Below are 24,481 nucleotides of genomic sequence, written 5' to 3'. Positions count from 1 at the left end.
AAATCAACACTCATACATCCAATTTGTCTTCTTTTTTTGTGATCTCCACAACTATGAAAACATAACAACTTCCATTTATTAAACCCTCCATAATATGTTTATAGCATACCATATTGGACAACACTAATAGATTTTGACTTATTGCTTGCAAAATAATAATAATATTGCTACCAAAACTATGCTAGGTGTGGGCTTCATTTTGTTTCATCCTTGAATGGTTTAGGTTACTTGTTAAGGGTCACTAGTTACATCCTGCACATACATTTATGTAAATAGATGAGGTGGAGAAGAGATGGCAATGTTTAATATTTTCCCATATATTAGGAGACTTTTATCAATATTTGACTCCCTTTGTCTATGTAAATGGGTTAACATGATGCAGTATTAGTGTTGCATTTCCTTCCTATTGTATCCTAAGAATAAGGCACTAATTTCTATATTATGAATCATAGTATATTGATTGTATAGTTATAAGCATATCCACATCCTCCCTGTAATATCGCTGATTTTTTTCTACTTAATTCTAGGGACACATACTCACATTTGTATTTTAATATTGACTAAATTCCAGAAATTGTTCTGTGTAGCTCACACCTCATATTAACTCCAGAAATAAAAAGGACTATGTCCTTGGAAAAATCATAGGCTTCTATGTATGTCTTGTTGAGATTATTTTGGTAACGATAGCTGCCTCACATCTTTCCCTGTGCTTTCCCTAGCTTCATGCTAAACATATCTTAACAGAACTGGGTAACAGTACAGTCTCCTGTGCCCATGATTATCATTCTTACTGTAATTTAGCTGAAGAAGTCATATTTTTATATAATAATCTAAATATATCATAGTATAACGTAGATCACAAGTGTATTTTCTGCTAGGACCAGTGTTCAAAGTGGGTGTGTATATAGTGGTATGCCATAATCCTACTGCCCTCATTGTAAAACTATCTAATTCCGTTCACTTACATTATATTATACATACCACCACTTCTACATTTCCATACCGCCGACTGTAACTTATACCAACTATTTCTGTGTTTCAGCCATTCATGTCTCCTCGGTACCCTGGTGGCCCTCGACCATCTCTCAGAATGCCAAATCAGGTCTGGTTATAGTCACATTAATATGTTTATTCACAGATGCTGTACAGGGGAGGGCTGGCAGACTTTAGCCCAGGGGCAAGCACACAGCACTGGCGCATAAGTAGAGGCCCATCTTTAAAGGGTGGTTTTTGGTACAATATATATTTATCTATATAAAAATAGGCTATTTTAGTGTTGCTTAATCCATATATATATTTTTATGTCCAGACCCAGAGCTGGATTAAGGCTCTGGGGGGCCTGGGCACTTTAGACAGGGCAACTTCCTATGATGTAGCATGGTTATCATTTTAGACAAATACACAGGCAATACTGTGTGCACTACTGTTAGGTGCACACAGTTCTGCATTCACGAGCAGTACACGGTGAAGCGGGACATACCTCCCACCTGTCCTAAGCGAGACAGTCACCCAAATTCAGGACTGCCCCAACAGATTCAGGACAGTTGGCAGACTGTCCTGCTCTCTCCTACCTGTTCTTGTCACTTGTCACCACTTGTGGCTGCTGGTTTCTTTAGCTTATTAGCTCTTTAGCTCGCTTGTCTGGATCCTGGAAAATTGGAGGCCCTATTTGGAGAAATAAATGTGTACATGAAATTTAGAAAACTCCAACTAATAATAATATTCACATTGATAAATAGACCTATTTCCCTCCAACTAACCCTGACATTAAATTAATAGTATTCCCATTTAATAACTAAACCTATTTCCCTTCCTCCACATAGCCCCAGCAATAAATTAAATAGCATTTACGTTTAATAAATATAACCATTTCCCACAACTATCCCAGGCATTAAATAATTCATAATCACTTTTAATAAATAGACCTCATTTTCCCCAAACAGTGCCACATTCAATTAATAGATCCACCCCAGCATTAAATTTATAAACCACCACAGCATTAAATTAAAGGTCCAATTACCCCATCTTAACTTCATAGGCCCCACTGTTAAATTAACTTGCCCCATCATCACAACACAAATAAAATAGCAATACACACACAATACACTGGCCCCTCTCTCACACACACACACACGCAATACACTGGCCCCTCACTCACACACAAAATACACTGGCCCCTCAATCACACACAGTATACTGCCCCTTCACTCACACAAAAAGCACTGGCCCCTCACTCACACACAGTATACTGCCCCTTCACTCACACAAAATGCACTGGCCCCTCAATCACACACAGTATACTGCCCCTTCACTCACACAAAATGCACTGGCCCCTCAATCACACACAGTATACCGCCCCTTCACTCACACAAAATGCACTGCCCCCTCAATCACACACAAAATGCACTGGCCCCTCACTCACACACAGTATACTGCCCCTTCACTCACACAAAATGCACTGGCCCCTCAATCACACACAGTATACCGCCCCTTCACTCACACAAAATGCACTGGTCCCTCAATCACACACCGTATACTGCCCCTTCACTCACACAAAATGCACTGGCCCCTCACTCACACACAAAATGCACTGGCCCCTCACACACAAAATGCACTGGCCCCTCAATCACATACAGTATACTGCCCCTCACTCACACACAAAATGCACTGGCCCCTCACTCACACACAAAATGCACTGGTCCCTCACTCACACACAAAATGCACTGGCCCCTCACTCACACACAAAATGCACTGGCCCCTTCACTCACACAAAATGCACTGGCCCCTCAATCACATACAGAATACTGCCCCTTCACTCACACAAAATGCAATGGCCCCTCACTCACACACAAAATGCACTGGCCCCTCACTCACACACAAAATGCACTGGCCCCTCAATCACATACAGTATACTGCTTTTTATGTCAGTGAGATTAGTGTGATTATAATAAGATTCCCAGTTACATTATCTGCAATACTTTATTTAAATACTTGATTTAAAGTAGAAAGATGTGACTCATTGAATTAAACTAATTTTTAAATAAAATGCATACATATTTGTATTATGCCACTGTTAGAATAATTATGTGTTTTTCAGCCCCCTGTTGGGGTTCCAGGTTCACAGCCTCTGCTGCCAAACTCTATGGATCCCACACGGCCACAAGGTACATAACCATACCCATAAATGTGCAATGTATTGTATTATTGAATATTGTTATTTTATTGTTTAGTGTCCTGATAAGACCAAATGTTATGACATTATTAATTAAAATCCACATTTGTGTTTAAACTGTTATGACAAAACCCTATGCTTTTCTGATTCTTTTATTCCCAAAACGTTATGGTGTGGTACAGTGACACAATGATTAGTATACTGGCAGTATAATCTGCTTCCTATGACACTGGACTTGGTTAGTTTTCAATACAATAAATAATATCTATGAAATTGATGATGGAAGAGACCCCCTTTAATTGCAAGGTTTAAAGTTTCGAAAGTGTTGCTCATTTCTAATAACTATACTCTGTCTTCCATCGTTCATCTAGTTGTTCATATAATTCAGTTCTGATAGACTCCTAAACCTTTTACATCTCCTCCATTCTCTTATAACTTGTCAGTAGTACTTTAAATGAAATACCATGTGTATGCATAGTGGCCAACTGTCCCTGCCCTTAATTTCCAGTGGAAGGTTTTAAAGATATATATATAGATCTAGATATAGATTTAGATTTATAGATATATATTCTTCATAGACACCATTAATGAGTGCAATGTTTACAACTGGATGCTAAAGTAAAAACATGTACAGAGCCGCCACGACAGCAAAGGGCCCTTTATTCTTGAGGGCTCTGCATTTGTGATTATATGATGGGACAGGGCCTTCCCCCAATATGTCTTGTGAGATCTCAGAAGTCTCTTACTGGTGAAAGTGGGTACTTGTCAATGTCATTTTTTGTCTCCTCGATTCAGTAGTTCAATTTACTTTGGCTTTACTGAAGCGGTCACTGACAGAGGTAAAGCTCCATTTGACAATACTTGGCAAATCTAAGCTCTTCTTTAATCCGATTACAGCATAAGAATTGCCACTGTGACTACCAGTATCCCCTGGCTTCAAACTTCAGTTCTGAATCCCCCATTATGTGTGCGTTAATTGGCTGGAAAGACCACAGTCCACATTGAAATACAGATACCCATGGTGCAAAGTTGTAATTGGCAGTCAAGGAAGTTTAACCATTTGTGGCTTAGATTGCTTACAGTTATACTTTACCTTTCTTAGGGGACGGAATTAATTTAATAGTAATGCTAGCTTAGAACAAACTTTCACCAGACCACAGTAATACCAATATTAAATTTGTGTGTGAATTCCTTATAGCTATTCTAAAAATAAAAAAGAGAAAACAACAATTCATGTTCTGCATACAGATTAATGGGACATGAAGCTTTGTAGCAGCTAGATGCAGCCCCCATGAGATATATCTGTGCACTTTAGTCATACTTGCCTGCTCTCCCTGAATTTCCGGGAGGCTCCCGAATATTGGGGAGTACTCCCTGACCTTGTAAAATGACGAAATTCACGGCATTGAATAGCGGGGGCGGGGCTTAATCGCGTCATTAAGCCCCACTCCCCGCTATTCAATACTGTGAACTTTTTGTATTTTATGGTAGAGATGGGGATATAGTGACATAATGACATCGTCACGTCCCCTCCTGCCCTCTGTCACATGATCTGTACTCCGATTTCCCAGAGTACAGATTTAAAAAGTTGGCAAGTATGGGATTAGGAACTACTCTTAGTGATTCTGATCCAGCATAGTGCAAGCCTTAACATAAGAAAATGTTGTGAAATTATTTATGATAAATATGTTGGATACTTTTTGTATTGTTCATTTTGACATATTAACAATTACTCAAATAATTGGTTAAATGTTTGGGGTTTTTTTAAATTATTTTTCCCATTCAGTCAGCACTTTTTTGATGTCGTAGACATCAGAAAAATCAACAATTATATCTCTAAAGTTCAAAATCAGATAACATCTATACTTATTGAAATTATACAAAGTACAATAGCTGCTGTATTATTGCATTCTTTTTGCATTCACCTTTTCTCTTTTTTGTATTATTATTGAACAAGATATTGTTACATGTAGAAAAGGTAGTTTGCTGGCCTGTATTTGCATAACTGTTCAGTTAATCTTAATTAGAGTTTCAAACATTGTTATGCCTGAAAGATGCTTGGTATACACCATCATTATGCTAATTAACTTGGATTGTTTATTGTTGGCCACAAAGAAAATTTATTTCACTTGTGAAAATTGTCATAACCTCACATGGTACACTTATAAAATCTGATGCTGAGGAAATAGCTTTGTTAGAATTGCTCTGAAAACTGTCTGTTTTCTAGCACTATAATTTTTTATTATTATTTATTAAAATGGTCAACAAATAATAACAAACAATTGTGCAAGTAAAGGAACATTGTAAATGTTATGTAACCATTTTTATTTTTTTGGTACAAAATTTTACAAAATAAAACACAAAATATTCTTCAACATCTAGAAAATATGAGAACATGTTATTAAATGAAGTACCTATAGTAAAGGATAGGGGTGGACAGAGAGGGGAAGGGGGTACGGATCTAGAAGAAAAAGCCAACTTGGGTTCTAACGTTAAATAATTTTAAGAGCCTAGAGGGTTTTTGGTAGCGTACAATACAAATACACTATGTATAGTGTTACATCAAAGACAGAAAGTCGAGATTTATTAATCGGGGGATGGTTGACCATGGTTCTGATATTCAATAAAAATCAATAGCATCCACAGCAAATACTCTATGTACCAGGCACGGTTTTAAGCCTCACATTGAGGGGGTTGAGGGTTTTACCAGTTTTTAACTATAAGGCTTTTGGCAGCTGCTAAAATATGAGAATTGTATCACCTGTTCTTGGTTTTCTTCTCGACACAGCACTGTGTTCCTCTACAGATGGTGGTAGGTGCAGTGAAAAGGGAGTGGACTAGTCAAAATTAAATGTGTGGTAGGGTTAGGTGATGGTGGAGCTGTCCCAGCAGTGTATGGCAATGCACGTCCGTACCTCTGTCATAGACTGTCAAATAGCTCCGGGGTGTGATGCAGTGCACTGTGAGGAAGGTTACTCACATGCAGTGGACATTGACCAACTCTGGAATCTCGCATTATTTACTGTACTTGAATCAAAAATCTGGAATGTCCTACAGTGGCTCACCATATGGCAATGTGAAGTGAGCAACAGCAATATCAGCAGCAAGAACTTTTAATAATGCCAGGGAAATTGGACAGGCAGTAGACAGCTGAGACAATCATTAACCCTCCCTGGCTCTGGGGTGTCTCTGGGAACTCCACCCTCTGGACTGTTGTCTTGCCTGCTTTCTCTTCTCCTCTGTTCTGGAATCTGTCTCTCTTTTTCTATGTGGCAATACCACGACTCCCCCTGCCTCTCTTGCAGTTTCTACCGGTCCATTAGCACATTAATCTCTGCATATAGCAGACTCTTCTATGGGATTGGCACTCTCGTCAGATTGTCTTGGAATTAGCTCTAATAGTCTTGCCTGTTTGACTGACCGTCAGTCTTCTTCACTTTTACCCTTGTCGGTTACATGGAAGCTCTGTCTATTTCTAGGGCAGCTTGCTCCATGAGACTGATCTCTCACTTTCTGTAAGGGGACTACTAATTAAATGGCAAAAAGCCATATGAACTTTGAAAACATATGTTTTTAAAAGTGTTTTTGCTCTATACATCAAGGGGTCCTCACCACTGATAGCAGTGCAATTACCAGCGGTAGCCCCTGATGGCAGTAAGATTTGATGTGTCTCACCAGCTATTTCCCATGCAAAACATCTGTCTCAGTCCCATAGAGCTCAAATGAGCTCTTCTGTTGAACATTATGAGAGAGGCATGGATTGACTCCCTCTTTTTGCACTGTGTGGTCAACTCCTTACTTTAAGTAACAGTGTGGAGTCTGGGGACGGGGATTAACCTTTAATTTGCTTCATGGTGGAGAAATGGTAAAGATCGTGGGGACTTCCCTTATAAGTAATAGTCTGGCAAATTATAATAAGTCTGCACTTACAAGGTAAGGGAAGAAGGTGAAGTAAGGAATTACAGAGGAAAAGAGTAAGATATGGAAGCTGTAATCTGTCTGCTTATATCCACTAATAATGATATACTTATTGGGAAAGCATCTACTGCCTGGAACCAGAAACTAGCATATATCCATCAACAGTCTGTATCCATGAACACATCCCCACCATCAACAGTTACAATTGTTATTACTCTACCTTATATATCAAGTGCACCCCACACCTCTGACCGTAAGCTTAGTTGTGCAGGGCCATCTTTACCTTTTGTTTAGTGTCATTGCATGTCGCCCGTTGATATAATTATCCCTTTAACATACAGCACTTTGTAATATGTCGGCACTTTATAAATAAAAGACAACAGTAGTGAGTGATAGTCTGCTCTGTTGTTTTGACACTAGGCAATGCAAAGTGCAAAAGGATGCACCACAATTTCTGTCACGTACAAGTACTCGCACTGGCACTCCCTTTGCAGGCTGGAGGTGTGTGTGTATGTATGTATGTGTGTGTATATATATATATATATATATATATATATATATATATACACACATATACATATATATATATATATATATATATATATATATATATACATACATATATATATCTACTATATAAATGCCTAGTGGCGTGTGTGGAAAAAAAAAAGCTGCAGCGCCATCTGCTGGGCAGAGTTATACACTGACCTATATATTTCTTGAAGGAGAAGTGACAGTTGGGAGTGGTTGGTGGTTGCCGGGGGTGACAGTGGGGAGTTTTTAACACCTTAAGTAGCTTGATGAAGGATGTGGCAATGAAGATGAAGGATGAGGTGATGGAGAAAAATGATGAGGTGGTGACATGTGGACAAAACCACGTTAAAAAAGGGCGCTTGCGTCGGGAAGTAACGCTCTTCCCCTGAGGAGGCATGGGCTAGGCCCAAATGCATGACAAGAACCTTAACACCTTAAGTAGCTTGATTTGACTAGAATGCATGAGTATCATGCACGGGTTAACTTGTGTGTGTGTATATATATATATATATATATATATATATATATAGATATATGTAAGCTCCAATGGGGCATGGACTGATGTGAGTGACCTTTCTGTACAGCGCTGCGGAATTAGTGGCGCTATTAAAATAGCTGATGGCGAAGAACTTCCTGGAATAACCGTATGAAAATGTTATATCTCGGTTTCATGCAGTGAGCTCCGAAGAGTCCCAGATCCAGAGCATGTGCCTCAGTCTACATCCATATTGATTTATAATCTGACTAGCTACTGTGGATGAAATGAATGAAAATGTCCTGTAGCCAGCTTTTCCAATTATTAAAGATATAGTTAGTATGTTTAAGTGTTGGGTATAGTTTTGGAATAAAGCAGGTTGCAGGGATGAATGTGACTTATGGAACAGAGATGTTGAATAGCTTGGATAAATGGGAGCCCCATCACAATTTTGCTATGGGGCAAAGATATTTCTTGTTACTCCTTTGATGCCTCACATAGTTGCTCTATACTAAGTTTGGGGCATTCAAAACATATTCGAGTGTTGGAATAATTTTTGCATTTTTCAATATATCATGTAAGACACATAGCACAAACTAATTGTGTTAAGATTGTGTGTTTTATAGTGTCTACATATACTGTACATGCTATATGTATTTGCTGACATATCTTTACTGACTTTTGGTTGTTTGTTTTCCAGGACATCCAAACATGGGAGGACCTATGCAGAGAATGAACCCACCACGAGGCATGGCAGCCATGGGACCTCAGGTAATGAGTCAAGAAAACCACTTTGTTTAATAACCCAATAATACCTGGAATAAATATATTGGTAAATGTGTTTGTTCTCTACCACTATAAAACAGTTTGAAGGAACAGGATGCAATTAAACTAATAACTTTTTCTATTTAATTTATTCTTTCTGTGTCCCAGAACTACAGCAGTGGAATGAGGCCTCCTCCAAATTCGTTAGGTGGTCCTGGCATGCCAGGGATGAACATGTAAGTATATGCACATTTGGTTTCATCTCCAATTCGGGTGTATTCACTCTTTAAACAGTAATATTCCATTTTTGATTGACTGGAAATAAATCATAATGAAATTACATGACAGCATATAAAATATTCTTTTCTTACAGGGGTCCAGGGGGGAGAGGTCCCTGGCCGAACCCTAATGCTAATTCGGTAAGCATATTTTAATAGGGATTGAAACTCAGTTTGAAATCACTTTGAGGGCAATCTATCATCGGAATAAATGCTCCGATCCCCCTCCCCCATCAAAATAAATGCTCTGCTCCCACCCTCCTCCATCAGAATAAATGCTCTGCTCCCACCCTCCTCCATGAGAATAAATGCTCTGCTCCCACCCTCTCCATCAGAATAAATCCTCTGCTCCCACCCTCCTCTATCAGAATAAATCCTCTGCTCCCACCCTCCCCATCAGAATAAATGCTCTGCTCCCACCCTCCCCATCAGAATAAATGCTCTGCTCCCACCCTCCCCATCAGAATAAATGCTCTGCTCCCACCCTCCCCTATCACAATAAATGCTCCGCTCCCACCCTCCCCTATCACAATAAATGCTCCACTCCCACCCTCCCCTATCACAATAAATGCTCCGCTCCCACCCTCCCCTATCACAATAAATGCTCCGCTCCCACCCTCCCCTATCACAATAAATGCTCCACTCTCCCCTTCCCTCATCAGAATAAATGCTCTCCCCTCCGCTATCACAATAAATGCTCCACTCGCCCACTCCCAAATTATAATAAATGCCCAATTCACTTACCTGTTGTTCACACGATGCAGCAGCTCCTGGTCTCTGACAGACTCCCTGTGGTGCGCACTCTGGTGACGTCCTAGCCTAACAGTGTGCAGGAAACGCAGCAACGCAGAGGAGGGGAGAGGCGATCCGAATAAGGGACCTAGATAGACCAGGGGGTCTGGACAGATGGAGGGGTCTGTCTGGGCACCTCACAGCTGTACCGGCCATACCTCCCTGATGGCGGCCATGATTACTGTCCTCAATACCACTGTACTTAATTACTCCCATGTAGGAAAAGTTGTATAATCTGTTATGTAATAACAGGAACAATGGGTTGATATGTGTGACATGTTTTTTGGAGGCTTGTAAGAATCAATGTAAATATTCTTAATGCATTGTTATATTCTTATTTATTTATAAAGCAATTATGTGTGCCTTACTGCCTTTATCCAAAGAGATTTAATTGTCCATTGTTAGAATTGTGCATGGTATGGTCATGCTGGGGTCTATCTGGTGTAAAGATTGTTTGTTTTAGTTTACTTATTATTACTCACTATTTCCTTTTTTTCTTCCACATGCAGATAGCGTATTCGTCGTCATCACCAGGAAATTATGTTGTAAGAGGTTTTTTTTGTTTCTTGTTTTTGTTGGGTTTGAGGCTGTTTTGCATATACAATGCTCCATCTTCATAGCGTCCCTATTTCTTATTAAACATTTGTCTACCACCAGGATTATTCTCTGCATATACATGCATTCAAGAATATTACTTTCATTATAACTCACCATCCTTATAAAGGCACCCTCCCAATACTACCAGTTTTAGCATGTGTTTTGAGCTGGTGGACTAAAGGGGGGGGGGGCTCAACTGCCCTGTAATTATATGACATATGGAAAATAAAGTCACACATGGGCCAATAAATATTTACCCTTTTATCATTTATTTTAATTATCTGTGCTTATTTTAGAATGCTTGTTAACATAAAAGTTATCTCTCTTTTGCTTCTTTATTTAGGGTCCTCCAGGTGGTGGCGGCCCCCCTGGAACGCCCATAATGCCCAGCCCAGGAGGTAATAATATGTTAATACAAATTATTTGTGTGAGGTGCTGGCTAATGCCCCCATTTATTTTCCTATTCATTCCAATGGTGTTGATCATAAATAAATCTACTTTGTTTATTTAATTGTGCTGTAGAAACCAATGAGATTCTAACCCTGATTCATCTTCTTTGGGATAGACAAATGAGAACTGTTGTGGCTTATACACGTTTATGCTATTTGTGCTGAATGTCCAGTACCAATCAGCCAAGAAGCAAAAAACCAGACTGCTTGGAGTCAACTGGTATTTTAGTGAAATAGTCAAATAGATGCAGACTTCCCAAGTAAGAACTGAATGTTTCCAGTGGGAAAACTCTTCTCTAAAACAAATAAATGTATTCAGTGGTTTTTTTCTATTATTAATAATGTACTACTGTATGGAGTAGTGTTTTAATCACCTCTGCCTTATAACTTGAACTTGGCAATTGAAGCACATTAGCAGTACTATAAGAGCAGGCTGTTTATATACACAGAACCAAGAGATTGTTGCCAAAATGTTTTCTCCCGACATGGCCTAATCCGGACAGTTAGACTCCAGACAACAATAGGACTTGTCCTCGTGAAACATTTCCATGGTCGCATAGTTGATATTTTGGCCAGGGATTGTCTTCTTCCATCTGCTTTTGGGATGTGTCTGAAGAAAGTAGGTCACCAAGGACAGAGAACAGGAGCAGGAAGGATCCGTGAGCCAACCCTGTAGTATCACACGAGACACAACAGGAAGATACACACAGCAGTTTTCTTTTTTTTAGCAGCTTATTAGTACATGTGCAGATCACAAATAAATAAATCATCTAAACTGTGAATATGAGTGCTACATATTCAGGCAGCCTGTTATGTGTATATACCAGTATATCAGTGTGTTTGTATTGGTCTTATCAACATGTGGCTGTATGTTTATTGGTTGGTGTCGTTATATGTGATTATAGCCAGGAGGTTTACATGAACTGAGGCAATCCTCAGATCTGTGCATTGTGGCTCTGGTAAAGCATTAATATGTGTTAATGTCACCTGATCTCTGCAATAAAGTGCTTAGTATAGATGAGCATAATCCCATCAGTTTATTCTAGCTTTATGTCTCCTGATATCAACTATAATGTATAAAGCTTACATTTGTCAGTAACATGGTGTAAACGGCTACCAGTGGTACTAAATCAACAATATACTCATATTAATATTACTTATCTTTATTTATTGTTTGTCTAGGTGTAGTAAGGTGTGTAAGGGCCAAAGGTGTATACACCCTTAATAATGTAACTTACGCAACGGTGTAGACTGACCATTTCTTTATGTGTTTTGCATGTCTATTATTATATACATTATATCTGTCTACACATGTTTCTACTTATTCATTCTAACTCTAACACACACTACTAACTTTAAAACAAACAAAATGAAAGTACATACTATTGACTACCACATAAAGATTGAGTTCCATTTACTGTCCATTATCTCCTGTAACATTATATTGTGGCTGTTCTAGTGACGACCGGTAGACCATATGTTGCCCACCATGACTTTTTGTGACCCTACTACCCACCTTTGTTGATAACCTCCAAAAACTCTGTTGCTTAACATAGTTTTTTTTTAAATAGTACTCATTCCACAAGTACAGAGTTATGCAGCCACTCTGCTGTCTTAATATAAATGCTTAGGTTATTATGTTGGCACACTTGGAGGTGTAACATTACATAACTGGGCCTGCTTCATTCTGTTTGCTTTAAGGCGATAGTTGGTGCAGATTGTAGCAGAACTACCGCTGTTGCGGGCAGTCTGGCGGCCTACCTCATCTCCAGGCCACGTAGATGCAGCTCCACCTGCAATAGTACTTGAGTGAGAGGGGTTTAATTCAGAAAAAAAAATGATTTCTAGAGCTCGTTTAATGCCTTATTTACTTAAAACTTGTAAATATGCAGGTAAATAAGTTCCTCTATACAGAACATTATATATCCACAAGATTAAAAGCTTTTAAATGCAAGCCTCTTCATCTATCTTTTGTAGAATAAACAGTACTCAAATTGAGAATAAGCAATCCCGAAGAAAAACACTGACAGCAGGCTCAAACTTTCATAGTGAACTCTGTGCAAACTATGGGCATGAGATTATAGGACAAGTTGCATCCCATGCTCCATCCACCATTCACCATGAATGCCTTTGTCTATTATCTGCACATTCTTCCTAAAGATTAATGATGCTGATTCCAACATAGCTTAGGTAGAACATACAAAATGAATTGGGAAAAGGGCCTTTCTGAGCAGATACTACAAGTAATGTTACATATTTTTCATTTCAGCAGTTTATTTTTATGGTGGACCTTAAAACCATTGTATGCCTGTATTGTGTGTTACAAAAGTGATACAATCTCTAAACTTGTTCAGAGATTAGGTTTACACCCATTATATGTCTTATGTCTTATGCGTTATAATTGGTAAGAAAAAAATATACAGGGATATGCAAAAGTTTGGGTGCTTTTGGTCAAAGTGCATGTTTCACTGGATGTCTAAATGAAAAGAAGTTAATGCGACCTCTGCAGAGCACTTACTTAAAAATGACCCACTCTGCACAATAATGCACAATTACTATTTGTTTGTTGGAACAGATTTGAAAATAAATAACACTTGGCATGTGTAAAAATTTGATTATTTTATTAAAGGCCTCAAAACTTAATTGATTCATGTAAATAGGCCAAGTGAAGACAACTCCAAATTTCAATTAATACTCTCTGCTAAATTATCAGTATGTTTTGCTTACTCTGAACAACTCTAAGCAACTGACTGAGAACTTAAAAAAAAATAAGATAATGACTGTCACAAACTAGTGTATGTCTATAAAAAGATATATAAATGGTTCTAGGTTGGAAACACTATTAAGAAATTGACGCAAAGGACTCCGCACCCATTGCCTCCTTCCGTCCTACCCTTCCCTCTAGTACCATCCCTGATGGGTAATAGTTGTCTACATCCTTGGATCCTTGGAATGACAGAGAACTGTCTCTGCATGTATAATAACAGGTGAGCTTGCAGTGACATCTCATATTGTGTCCCTACCCAAATCTTGCTTGTGGTCCTCGGGGCAATAGTGTCATCAGATTCTTACCAGGGGTCAACTTGGGAAACCCTCACCTGACTCCTGAATATTAGTTACTTAATAAGGGAGACACACAAATGATCGAGGACAAGCCACCTGGCACATTAAAACTGCATACATTAAAAAGGGTAACATTGTTGGGTTTTAGGAAAATCTAATGACAAGATATGACACTGGTCTCCATATTGCTAGGGTGAACAAATAACTTACATTATGTACAATAACATGTACATGATCTTAGGGCAGAATGACTGCCTACTATATAAAACATAAATACAGTCTCTGAAGGTGGTCCCAGACAGATTGAGCCTAGTATGGAGGGAGTTGTCTTTGGCTACTATTTTGCTAAAGGTAGTAAAAGTAGTAGTACCTTTGGGTGAGAGGCGTTTAGGAATGTATACCTCAGGCTCAGGCTGATAGCCCTGCAGAGGTTGAAGAACTTCTTTTCCAATTAGATATTCAGGGCCTGATTCAATAAGGAGCGTAAATACCGATACATGTGGTATTTTTCGTATAATTACTCTCCACTTGCCCAGAAATGTACTATATAGCTTTGTGCACAAAGGACCATTATTACAGCCTATGATTTTAAGGATGGAACGGGAGGGGACTGGCTTATGCACGTAGTCAACGTACAGTAAGGACGTGCCAAGCTCCAATGCACACAGCAGTCCCCGATTCAAGCTTTGGGCATCTCAAAGGTTCATGTTTTTCTGTTGTATCACATGCACCAGCTGCAGGTCGGGTGTAAGTGCCCAGTGATAGTGATTACGGTCTTGTATGCATGCTAGAACATGTGTTTGTAGTCAACTGCAACTATAAAAATGCATTTTATGCACAGTAGACATTAAAAACAACATAATAAATGTATGTTATGGGGGCAAAATAACCATGTTCATGTTTTGTCATTAATGACTATATTATTAAAAACTGACATTAATTGATTTTTTTTTTTACCTGTGTGTTCTGATGGGACTTTATATTCCACATATATGTATTGAACGTTTCCTGTGGTGTGTTGTCTGTCAGAGCAGAGACCCGTATTTAACATGAGACGTTTCTTCAGATATGCTCCTAGTTGAATACATACATGCTTATGCCTGATCTACGTGCGTTCAAACTCCCTCCCCCCCCCCCCCCCCCGCACACACCCACACACAATTTCCGCTTGTTTTGCGTGCATTTATGAATCAGGTAAAGATGCACTGTGACCAAGCTTTTGCATACAGCTATATATTATTTTTGAACCTCCCAAAGGTCAGTCCTGAGTGCTTAAGTTGGTTATATTCTCTATGAAAACAAGCACATGTGCTGATATGTGGAGGACAAACCCTGGGAGTGCCCAAGAAGATGAAACCAGAGCAGGTCGCGAGTTTGCTCTCCGCAGCCCTGAATATAGGTGTAGAAGTTGAGTTTTAAGAATTGAATGTTCTAATTATGTCTGTTCATTATTACTTTTTCTCTGCAGACTCTACAAACTCCAGTGAGAACATGTACACAATGATGAACCCAATTGGACCCGGCGGGAGCAGGTCAAATGTAAGTAAACCAGATGCATATATGACTGACATAATGATAGAAAGGCAATGTATTCCACACTTTATTTGAGGTTTAGGTGGATGGGTCCTGTTTTCCTCCTGTGCTGCTGCTTAAATTAAACATTGTCTGTGTGAGCTGAAGAATTACAGTCAGCAAGTTACGATGATAAACATAATCACTCTGTTGTTACTAAGTGTTCTAATTGTATCATCCACATAATGTTAAACATCAGAAAACAAAACTCCACAGTTTTTTAATTCATACTCCCACATGAAACATAATACCACAATTTGCAGCTTATTATTAATTGTCTAGTGCCTTGTATGTTATTTTATGTTTTTTTCGAACCCAAAATAAATAATTAGGGATGAAAACTAAATGTTGAAATGTTGAATACTCATGTCTTATCCCATGTTAAAAAAAAGTATATTCTAACGGCATGTAACTTTGGTAAAACATAAAAAAAACAATAAAAACATAAGAGAAGAATTTCCCACAATATGCACTCTGACAATCACTGTTGATTTATAAAACTTTTATTGATTAAACAAATTACAATTTAAAGCACCATAAAATAAATTAGAGTTCAAATGCCAAATTAATGAGACCCTAATCAACATGTAAATATGGTTTAGTCAATGTCTCGTCAAGTCGATGTAAAAACAAAATGAAACACAGTGATTATGTGCAAAAGCTCAGATGTCGTAGCATTGATAAACCACAATCTTTCAGTAGTGCATTATAAGATAATTCACACCCACTTTGCGTTCTGTCTATGTTTTGTCAAATAAAAGCATAGCAAAATGGAATTTTACTTTATACTTATAAGCGGGAATTCAATTAGCTTCGAAGTGTCTCGCAACCATTTCAGAGACATTTCTGTTAAGATCTCCGCTCATTTTTTTTCATTTCACCCCATAGAGGCGGGAGAAAAAATGAAGAAAGATTTCTACAGTAACGGTAAAAATGCCCATGCCCGGTGTTCCTCAGAACATCGCGGCTAATTGAATTCCCCCCATAAAAGTTAAAAAATATCACAATACACTGATGCAGTCGGAATCCAAAATATACTTTTTTATAGTGAACACAGCTTGTCATAACATGCATATGGACAAACTAGATGAGGTGATGCACACCCAACTATAATCAAATCCTAATATGTAATGATGCAAAACATGAATGTTCATAGTCCATTGGTGAAATTATACATAAGTGACCCAAATGTTTGACTGTTGCTATGATATCTAATCAATATCGGCAAACACATTTCCATCTCATAGTATTATATTATATATACTGATGTTGGTGAAATGATCAGATAAGTGATAAATATGTTATAACACAGTGACATATAGTGCTGGTGTTAATATGACTTGTATCGACTTCATATACCTTACTACACAACCAGTCTAATCACTGCTATGGCAGACAGAATTGAAACAGTGCAATATGTTTAAAAAAAACATAAGATAAGATACTTCATATACCTCACTGCAGAGCCGTAACTAGGGTGGTGCGGGCGGTGCCGTCGCCCCGGGCGCAAACCCAAGAGGGCGCAGCAGCCGTCCGCTACCATCCCCTCCCCGCCGGCATAGTAAAAAAAAAAATTACAGCAGTGTTAATAAAGATTTAAAAAAAATAAAAAAAGTCACCTGACCTCCCGGCGCCTCCCGGCAGTCTCCTCGCTCCCACTGTATGTCGGGCGTGACGTCATCACGCCCGACGTAATTTTCAGTGAGGATTCAGCGAGGAGCACTGCTGGGGCAAATAGGAGCAGCAGCAGCGCAATACAGGAGAAAGAAGAACAGAAGAGATAAAGGCGATGGAAAGGTAAGTGAAAATGTATTTATATTATGTGTGTGGACAGTCTATGTATTTGTAGTGTGTGTGGGCAAGCTATGTATTTGTAGTGTGTGGTTAAGCATTGTAAAGTACAAAAAAGAGCTTGTACTTTTGGGTGGAATGGTTTATGGTTCTCTCCTGTTCACTTTAGGAGTGTCTACTGTGTGCTGTTTCACAGATCCTGAAAAAAGTCACAATGCCCCATTGTAAGCTGCTGCTAGCAGCAAAAGGGGCACCATGGTCCTGCTATCCCTCTAATGGCTTCAGTTTCTTCATCTATGCTAGCCATCCTGCTAGATTTAAATCCTGGGCGTAACAAGCTGCATTTGATTTTGAGTGCCGACTGTGCTGAAAGGATGCTTTATATTTTGCTGCTATGTTCTGTAGTGGGATTGAAAAGTGAGGGAGGGTCTGCCTCTGGGTGTTGCTTTGGCTACTGCTCTCTGCATTAAGGTGTGTTCTGTTTTTGGGTGCAATATTTATATTTGGGAAGGGTTCTGCTTCAGGGTGCAAAGCTGTATAATTCGGGGTGATTTATAAAATGTATCTAATAATTTGTAATTATTTGAGTATTAAGTGCATAAAATATTACAATACCTATCACTATATATTTTTTGCATACATATCAGAATTCTTTCAGTACATTTCTAGCCACACCCACACATTAGGTTGGCCACACCCACTTGTCATATGCCACTCCCACTTAGATGGGGGGCGCCGGTGCCCTGTCTCGCCCAGGGCACTAAAATGTCTAGTTACGGCACTGCCTCACTGCAATAACACTCTAATCCCTGCCTACACTATCAAGGCAGCATAATATGCTTCCTGATCATTTGAATAAATCTGAATACAGTGTTGAATGCATGGTAGGAATTGCAGACACACTGTCAAAGTTAGAGACTGTAAAGATAGGAAGAATAGTTAGGAACAGTGGAGACGTGACCCTGGCAGTGGCTCCACGCTGATGGAAGAACTCACTTGATTCAGCCCTTGTCTATGTGTGAGGCATATCCGACCCGACTATACGCACCCTTCATTAGGGCTGGGAACGTCATAGCATCTTAATGGCAGCAAACCCAAACTGAATGAGAACAAATTCAATTTAAAAAATAAAAAATATATAAGAACATATAGTACTGCAAATCTTTCGGTAGATCCATTGTGTTTCTTTCTGCCAGAGTCTCGTATTAAATTCACCACTGCACATTATAAAGGTGTAGGCAGTCCTGGGATACCATGATGACTTGCAAGGAAATGAGTAGCTATCAGAATAGTTCTACCATTATGAGCATCTCCCACATGATCCAAAATGTGCCATTGGAGTTCACTCTTGACCATTGACCATTAGAAATACTCCTCACTTGATAAGTTGAACGATATCTGGATGCATGCAAAAGTGCTAGCGGTTGCTTTTCAGAATAAAGAAGGGAACCAGTCATCGGATATTTTGTGATATGCTGCAAATCAGTATGTCAACATTTCCACAATAGGTTAAGAAGCGCTACCTAATAGCAGTAATGGAGAATAAAGTTCAAGTAGGTTCTGCATAAAATTTTAGGAATAATGTTCAATGAATTCTGCTGCTGCTCTAATTGTGGAATAACCTGGACCCGATATTACCGTCACACCGGTGTAATAGAAGTATTCTGTATGGTATGGATTGTGTTGACAAGAGGAAACCTCTGGTAGAACAATTGATCCTGTTCATTAAAGTCTCAACTTAGACTGGATCTATTGGAAGGCCCTGTTGTGTTTAGTAGCTCTCCAGCTGCAATTAGAGGGAATATCTTCCTATGAAGAGTACACTGCTCATACCATGCCAGCTTTTAATCTAAGATTGTGAGTGCATATGTTTTGCTTTATTACTATATTTATTTACCCTACACTGAATTTGTCAGAGATTTCCTCTTTTCAGTGCTCTGCGTACCATATACCTTCAAATCAAGAAAAGTGTCCTTTTTGTAGATGAACTTTATAGATAAGAAGCAAATTAAAATAATTTGTACTTTGTTTATCCACAAATTCAAGTAGCCATAGAAAGTCACCAGACTAATAAACACAAACGTTCTAAATTATCTAAAACTAAATGTGATCCCTGTGTTACGAGCCGCGGCGGTGCCCAGCTGCCGCGACTCCCCTACCTCCGTCCCGGCCGTCGCTATGACGACCTGGACATCACTTCCGGGGGCTCGTCCCGGCCGTTGCCTAGGCAACGGTCGGGACGCCTAGAGAGTAGCGCCGTGTCCCAGCAAAGGAGAACTGCTGGGCGCATGCGAAATTAGGCAAGTCTGTGGGCTAATTAATCAGGGGCTGAAGTTACAGGCATCAGCCTGCAACAGTGTGTGCCTGTCAGGGTCTAGCCCTGGTTGGTCTGGAGCCATATTGCTGATTAGTCTACAGGAGTGCAGGCAAGCTCTGATTGGGCCATCTGTGTATTTTAGGCAATGAGGTCTGCTGCCTCATTGCCGGTTATAGCTTCTGTTTGCCAGTCTGCTGACCTGTTCTCTGCCTTGTTCCTGTCTGCTGGAAATTCAACTGACTACCCGTGTATGACCCTTTGCCTGGATTTTGACCCTGCCTGTGTTTCTCGTGACCCTGACCTCTGGCTTGAATACCAACCTCCCTGTCTGCTCGTGACCCCTGACCTTGGCTTGTTTATCGGATCTGCTACCTGCTGCCAGCCCTTGACCTCTGCTTGGACCTTACTCCACTTGCCTGGGTTCTCCCCAGCCGGTACACACTTCACGACCCTCTGTCAGTCTGCAGCCCAGTCTGTCCCTACCATCAGGGGCTCCAGTGAACACCTGATTGGCAGAGTAGACTCCGGGTTGTGTTGTGCCGGCTGGAGGGGTTCCTAACACCCTGTAAATATCATGTTGATTTGTAAACACAATTTGTGACTCCCACCACTGTAAGTGAAAGTTTACATAAGAGGTAGCACATGCTGCAACTATAGATGTGCTTGGTGTTTGTAGTAAAACTGATTTCTGAAAACACAATAATTATGTTCCAAAACAATCAAATTATGTGAGGAAAATAAGTGTCCTTGGGACATATGGCGCACACTGGAACCAAGATAGGAAATTCATATAAGGCATATGTAAATTATATAATTGTTCAGTAGTGTTTGCCCTAAACAACTTATGGTTAGCTGACATGTTCCCAATTTATCAGTTATATTAGTGCCTGGCAAAATTTTTGACGGCCAGATATTCCTTGTCCATTCTACTTATTGTGTGCTTGAGATGTGGTAACACTAAGCCTGTAAATGTATTCCCAAGACCAAAGTCTTTTCAAACACGGATAATAATAAAATGCATAAGGTCAGAAATGTTATTAAATGTCACTATTGGTTTAATTTATTTGGACTCTGATTATGGCAAGAAATATGAATGTGAAGCAAAACATTGAATCCATAGCCACATTTTGGATCTTTTGGGAAATGTTCTTAACTATAGAAATACTTCAATGGCTACTCAAGTTCTTGCAGGTCATTATGGCAACCTGGAGTGCCTGCACTTGTTTGGTGTGCAGCGGGGTTCAATGAAGATTTGCAGGGGTGATTTACCAGTCTCTGACAAACAGAATCACAATGTATCTACCAATCAGACACTTACCTTATGTTCCTATAGCTTTCAATATGCTTTTAATTGAGTTTTCATTGGTCCATCTGACTATAAAATGCTCTAATGTTCCTTGATCAGTGTCTGACTAAGGCATGAAGGGCCCACAGGGGGAGTGCAACGGTAGGAGCCCACAAGAAGAGGTGTGGCCAGACACCATAGAGGCGAGACTAGACACTAGAGGGGGAGTGGTCAGCTTATGAAGGACATAGCTAGCGGCATAGTGTAGTATATAAAGATTGCAGTATATATAAAGAGTGCATAGTCTAGGCCCCACCCCTTAGATTGGGACAAAGTCATGCCCCACTAGAATCAGAACAGTTGTCAGACTGTCCTGCTCTATCCTACCTGTTCTTGCAGCGTTCACTATCTGCTGCTGCTCCTGCTGTCTTAAGCTCAGTTGTCTGGACCCTGAAATTTTGGGGTCCTGGTTTGAAAAAGAGATATGTACATTAAATCTGAAAAGCCTAGCCTTGAGGGCACACTCTAGCCCCCTTCCCCAACCAGTCACAATGTTATATCAATAGCTCTCACGTTTAAAGGGTGCGTTTGAGTGTGAAAAGCACTAGGCCACTCCCCTACAGCAAAAAACTTGCATTGTTACGTACACCATCGACAGAAATGTACACTGCCTGCTCAAAGAAGTGTGACATGTCTCCCGGAAGGCAGAACAGAATTCCTGCGTTTCAGGGACAGTGCCCTAAAAGCACTACATACGTAGTGAAAGGTATGTAGATGTTATAATGAAACGGACAAATATGAAAAAATAATGTTTCAAAGAAAGACAAAAATTGAAAACACACACAAAACACATATACAAGCAGAGGGGCACCTTGTCTCAGAATAGTCACAATTAATCTGTGTATGCGCATACTATTATTACCCTTAGTGAGAATCTACAGTGCCACCCCCAACCTTGGCTCCATGGGAATTACCTTTGCTGTAGATCAGGGATTGGCTAAAATCTAGTCAAGCCCAGGTGTGCCAATTGTGCATTGAGATTTTATATTATATACATATTATTAATAATAATGGAACCAACAAATAAACGTTCATATTATGCCACACAGTAGTGCCCCAGTTCAATTTATGCCACATTGTTCAATTTATGCCACAAATCATATTATGCCACACAGTAATGCCCCCAAACAATATTATGCCGCAGAGTAGTGCCCCCAAACAATATTATGCCACAGAGTACAGCCCCAATCCATATTATGCCAAGTACAGGCTACCCCCCCCCCTCCGCCCCACCCCCCAGGTAAAAAGGGAACATTGTCAAAAAAGGAAGAAAAAAAAAATTACAATAAAATAAGGTAAATGTGACTTACCTCCGCTTCATCTGCTCTCTGTGGTCGGCTGGGCAGAGTCCTCGCAGCTCCTGTACACTGCCAGCATCGCAACGTCATGACGTGTGCAACTCTTAAAGGTGAAGGTCACTTGCGCTTAAGCAAATTCTGGACTTCGGTGGGTCCCACCTACACAGGAAAGGGCAGGGGCAGATTGGGAACTTAAAGTGCCCCTGGAAAAAAACCTGAAAGTGACATCAGGCCAAATAAATGTTAGGTGGAGCCCAGTATGTGTGTGTGCCTACTGTATGTACCTGAGTATGTGTGTCCTTATCTTGTTGCTTTCCTGACCTGTGGCTGCTGGTTTCTTTAGCTTAGTTGCTGCTTGTCTGGATCCTGCAATGTTGGGAGTCATATCTGGAAAAAAAATGGGTTTTAGAAAACTCCAACCAGCCCCAGCGTTAAATCAATAGTACACACGTTTAATAATTAGGCCTCCCTCCAGCCCCAACATTAAAATAAAAATTATTCACTTTTGATAAATAGATCTATTTTCCCTCCAACCAGCCCTGACATTAAATTAATAGTATACACAATTAATAAATAAACCTATTTCTCGACCTCCAAACACGCCTAGCAATAAATAGCATTTAAGTTTAATAAATATAACTATTTCCACAACCATCCCTGGCATTAAATAATTCACATTCACATTTAATAAATATCCCTCCTGCCCAAACTTAACCCCATATTCAATTAATAGCTCCAAACCACCCCAGCATTAAAGGTCCCGCCACCTCATCTTAAATTAATAGGCCCCACTATTAAATTAAATTGGCCCACCATCACCCCACAAATAAAATTGCACACATTAGCTACCACCTACCTCACACCCACATTATATTACCACAAGCCCCCCTGCCCTTACCCCCAATTTCAATTATAACAAGCCTCACCCCTATCCTCATCCCTATTTCACTTATAACAAGCCCCCCCTGTCCTCACCCCTATTTCACTTATAACAAGCCCCCCCCGTCCTCACCCCCATTACATTGCCACATTGCCCACTCACACATAACACACACATTACCATAACACACACACACAAATTCATTTCTCATACACACAATTTTCATACACACAGACACACACTAGAGACATTCTCTCTTATACACACACTAATAAATTTATCATACACACTGACACACATTCTCTCTCATACATCCAGACACATGATCTTACCTTTCCTGCTTTGCTTCCTCCATGGCAGTGTGGGTAGGACGCATGTCTGCTCTGATTGGCTGAGTGACTGTGTTAGCCAATCAGAGTATAGCAGAGGGGGTGATGGGAGACAGTGAGGAGTTCCTGCCTGAGCTGGAAACTCCTCTGCTTTACCAGAAGCGCAGGTTGCTACTGCAATTACTTCTCAGTGGGGGCCCTGGTGATCGCATTCTTGCCCTGGTGGTTGCTTCGGACAGTGGGGCCTACCGGGTATTTCCCCGGGACCCCGCCAGGTCAGTCCTTGATGCCTCCAACCCTGATGAAGCACCTGGAAACCCATATTGAACATGTGTCAGATGCAATGAACATGAAGACAAGGGCCAGATCAAGCAAGTTCTTCCATCAGTTTGTCAACATTTGTCACGTTGTTCTGAGACTTTGAGCAATGGTAAAATATCAGTAAACTATCCAGCAATGCTGTTTATTTAACAAATCATAAATATCAACACAAAATAGGTGTCATTAAGCTTACTATGTTGTTCTAAAAAATTGTATTGAAGGTTGGTCTGCATCTCTTGAGTAGTCATGGAAGAAATCGAATTGATCCTCTTCTATAAAGCTGCTTTCAATATTTTTTACCATATACCTTAAGTGCAACTTCATGTGACTTAATTGTATGGCTTAGTAATATTTGCAGAATGTAAGCAAACCCAATATCCCTGAAAATGTATTTTTGCCAGATCGGGTCTCTTGGGTTTGGGTATCTTTCCTCCCCAAATAAAGGTATTTCAATACAACTTAACAGTATTGAGAGTATTATGAAAATTCTTACTGGTAAGGTTTGAAAAAGGTACAGTAAACGGGGCACAATATTCATTTTAACCATTTCAATCTAGCCTATCCATGAAATATAGAATAACTCCC

The 24,481-nt window shown here is 39.8% G+C and overlaps 1 protein-coding gene across 1 annotated transcript in view; it reads left to right on the top strand.

The window, feature by feature from the left end:
• SSBP4 (single stranded DNA binding protein 4) overlaps positions 1-24,481 on the top strand; it is a 396,764-nt gene that overhangs the window by 364,358 nt on the left and 7,925 nt on the right. The window contains exons 7-14 of the mRNA XM_075205294.1: positions 1,043-1,102; positions 3,098-3,164; positions 8,800-8,870; positions 9,033-9,100; positions 9,238-9,283; positions 10,444-10,479; positions 10,875-10,929; positions 15,512-15,582. Coding sequence (XP_075061395.1) covers positions 1,043-1,102; positions 3,098-3,164; positions 8,800-8,870; positions 9,033-9,100; positions 9,238-9,283; positions 10,444-10,479; positions 10,875-10,929; positions 15,512-15,582 — 474 coding nt within the window. The remainder of the gene's footprint in view (positions 1-1,042; positions 1,103-3,097; positions 3,165-8,799; positions 8,871-9,032; positions 9,101-9,237; positions 9,284-10,443; positions 10,480-10,874; positions 10,930-15,511; positions 15,583-24,481) is intronic.

Source organism: Mixophyes fleayi, chromosome 1 (assembly GCF_038048845.1).
Source record: "Mixophyes fleayi isolate aMixFle1 chromosome 1, aMixFle1.hap1, whole genome shotgun sequence".
Lineage (NCBI taxonomy): Eukaryota > Metazoa > Chordata > Amphibia > Anura > Limnodynastidae > Mixophyes > Mixophyes fleayi.
Note: the sequence above shows the minus strand (reverse complement) of the source record. Positions and strands in the feature narration are given on the sequence as shown.